The 1,730-nt window shown below is 49.1% G+C and overlaps 1 protein-coding gene across 2 annotated transcripts in view; it reads left to right on the top strand.

The window, feature by feature from the left end:
- The first annotated feature begins 242 nt into the window (after positions 1-242).
- The window catches only part of MYH9 (myosin heavy chain 9), a 62,274-nt gene continuing 60,786 nt past the window's right edge, over positions 243-1,730 (top strand). For both annotated transcript variants that reach the window (XM_008056275.2, XM_021711466.1), the window contains exon 1: positions 243-599. In XM_008056275.2, the coding sequence (XP_008054466.1) occupies positions 267-599 (333 nt within the window). In that variant the 5' untranslated portion in view covers positions 243-266. The remainder of the gene's footprint in view (positions 600-1,730) is intronic.

The raw sequence follows: 1,730 nt of genomic DNA, 5'->3' as shown, positions 1-1,730 counted from the left end.
ACCCTAGGATGATATATCTTACCATTAATTTTTAACAAAATTCCTGCTATCAATGTGCTTTTTCAATGAGGCACAACTTTCTCCTCAAACTATGGGGCAGGAAACTTTTGGCAAGTTGTGCAGCCTGGTTATGTAGTGTTTTACTGTATTGTAGTCTTATGTGGTTTGCAAAGAAAAAGGTGTGTTTCGGTGACTCTTGTGTGGCTGACGCAGTCATATCTAACCTGTGATCCTTTTTCTCCCTTAGGTCCTGGCTGTGAGTCACCATGGCACAGCAAGCTGCTGATAAGTATCTCTATGTGGACAAAAACTTCATCAATAACCCGCTGGCCCAGGCTGACTGGGCTGCCAAGAAGTTGGTATGGGTGCCTTCCGACAAGAGTGGCTTCGAGCCTGCCAGCCTCAAGGAGGAGGTGGGCGAGGAGGCCATCGTGGAGCTGGTGGAGAATGGGAAGAAGGTGAAGGTGAACAAGGATGACATCCAGAAGATGAATCCGCCCAAATTCTCCAAGGTGGAGGACATGGCGGAGCTCACATGCCTCAACGAAGCTTCAGTGCTGCACAACCTCAAAGAGCGTTACTACTCAGGGCTCATCTACGTAAGTGGCTGCCAGGGTCCCCACTGGACTGGGGTCGGGGAGGGTCTGAGGCGGGGATGGGGGCAGGTCTTCCCATCACCCTTAGATGCCTGGGCTCTGACTAGTTGAGACGGGTCTAAGGAATACTGGGTGACATCTTTGAACTTTGATATTTGAATGTCCTAATTTTCTTTCATTTTGGCGGGGGGGTTGGAGTATCACTTTGTTGTCCAGGCTGCAGTACAGTGGCACACTCATAGCCACTGCAGCCTTGGCCTGATGGGCTCAGGTGATCCTTCTGCCTCAGCCTTCCAAGTAGCTGGAACCACAGCTGGAACCCTGCCTGGCTAATTTTCTGACTTATTGTAGAGACAAGGTTGCTCAGCCTGGCCTTGAACCCTTGAGCTCAGGTAATCCTCTCGCCTCTGCCTCCCTAAATGCTGGGATTACAGGTGTGAGCCACTGTGCCTGGTTTGAATGTCCTAATTTTCATAGCATTATTTTTTTTTCTGTTGTAGACACATGTAGGGAGAAGAACATGCCCTGTCTGAGAGATGCCCACCTTTTGGCCTTGGTACTCAAGTCTTGGTGGAGATATATAGGTTCAGGCCAATGTGGTCAGTTCCTTCTATAGCAGGGGGTGCTGTTTCCTGATTCCTACTTTGTTCCTTCTATATCATTTGGTTCCCTCTCCAGCAGTTGACTCAAGCCCATTTTTATGCATCTGCCATCTTGTTCTGCATGTTGGTGTGGCTTACTTCCCTGGGAGTGTACTCTGAGCAGAGTAAGGCTTGCCTCATGAGTCCATCCAACACGTTAGTGCTGGTTCCTTGCCAGACGAGTATTTGGAGTCCAGAGAGCACGTGGAAAAACCCAGAGCATGCAAAGGATCAGGAGTGGTCTTTTTTCTTTCCTCTGGCGGGGCTACAGCTGCAGAAAGACAACTCATCATTATGTCAGGAAACATGGGGAGATGAGCAATTATCCATCCCTTAGGTACAGGCTCTGAGCTCTTATGGCCCTGAGTCCCCAAATCCTTTCTAATATCAATCCCAAATTCCTCTTTTCTTTCCTTTTTTTTTGAGTTGGAGTCTCACTCTGTTGCCCAGACTGGAGTGCAGTAGCACGCTCCTGGCCACCGCAGCCTCGACC

Source organism: Carlito syrichta, unplaced genomic scaffold (assembly GCF_000164805.1).
Source record: "Carlito syrichta isolate Samal-C Ts95f unplaced genomic scaffold, Tarsius_syrichta-2.0.1 Scaffold302307, whole genome shotgun sequence".
Taxonomy (NCBI): domain Eukaryota; kingdom Metazoa; phylum Chordata; class Mammalia; order Primates; family Tarsiidae; genus Carlito; species Carlito syrichta.
The sequence above is the reverse complement of the archived record's forward strand: the minus strand, read 5'-3'. Positions and strand labels throughout refer to the sequence as shown.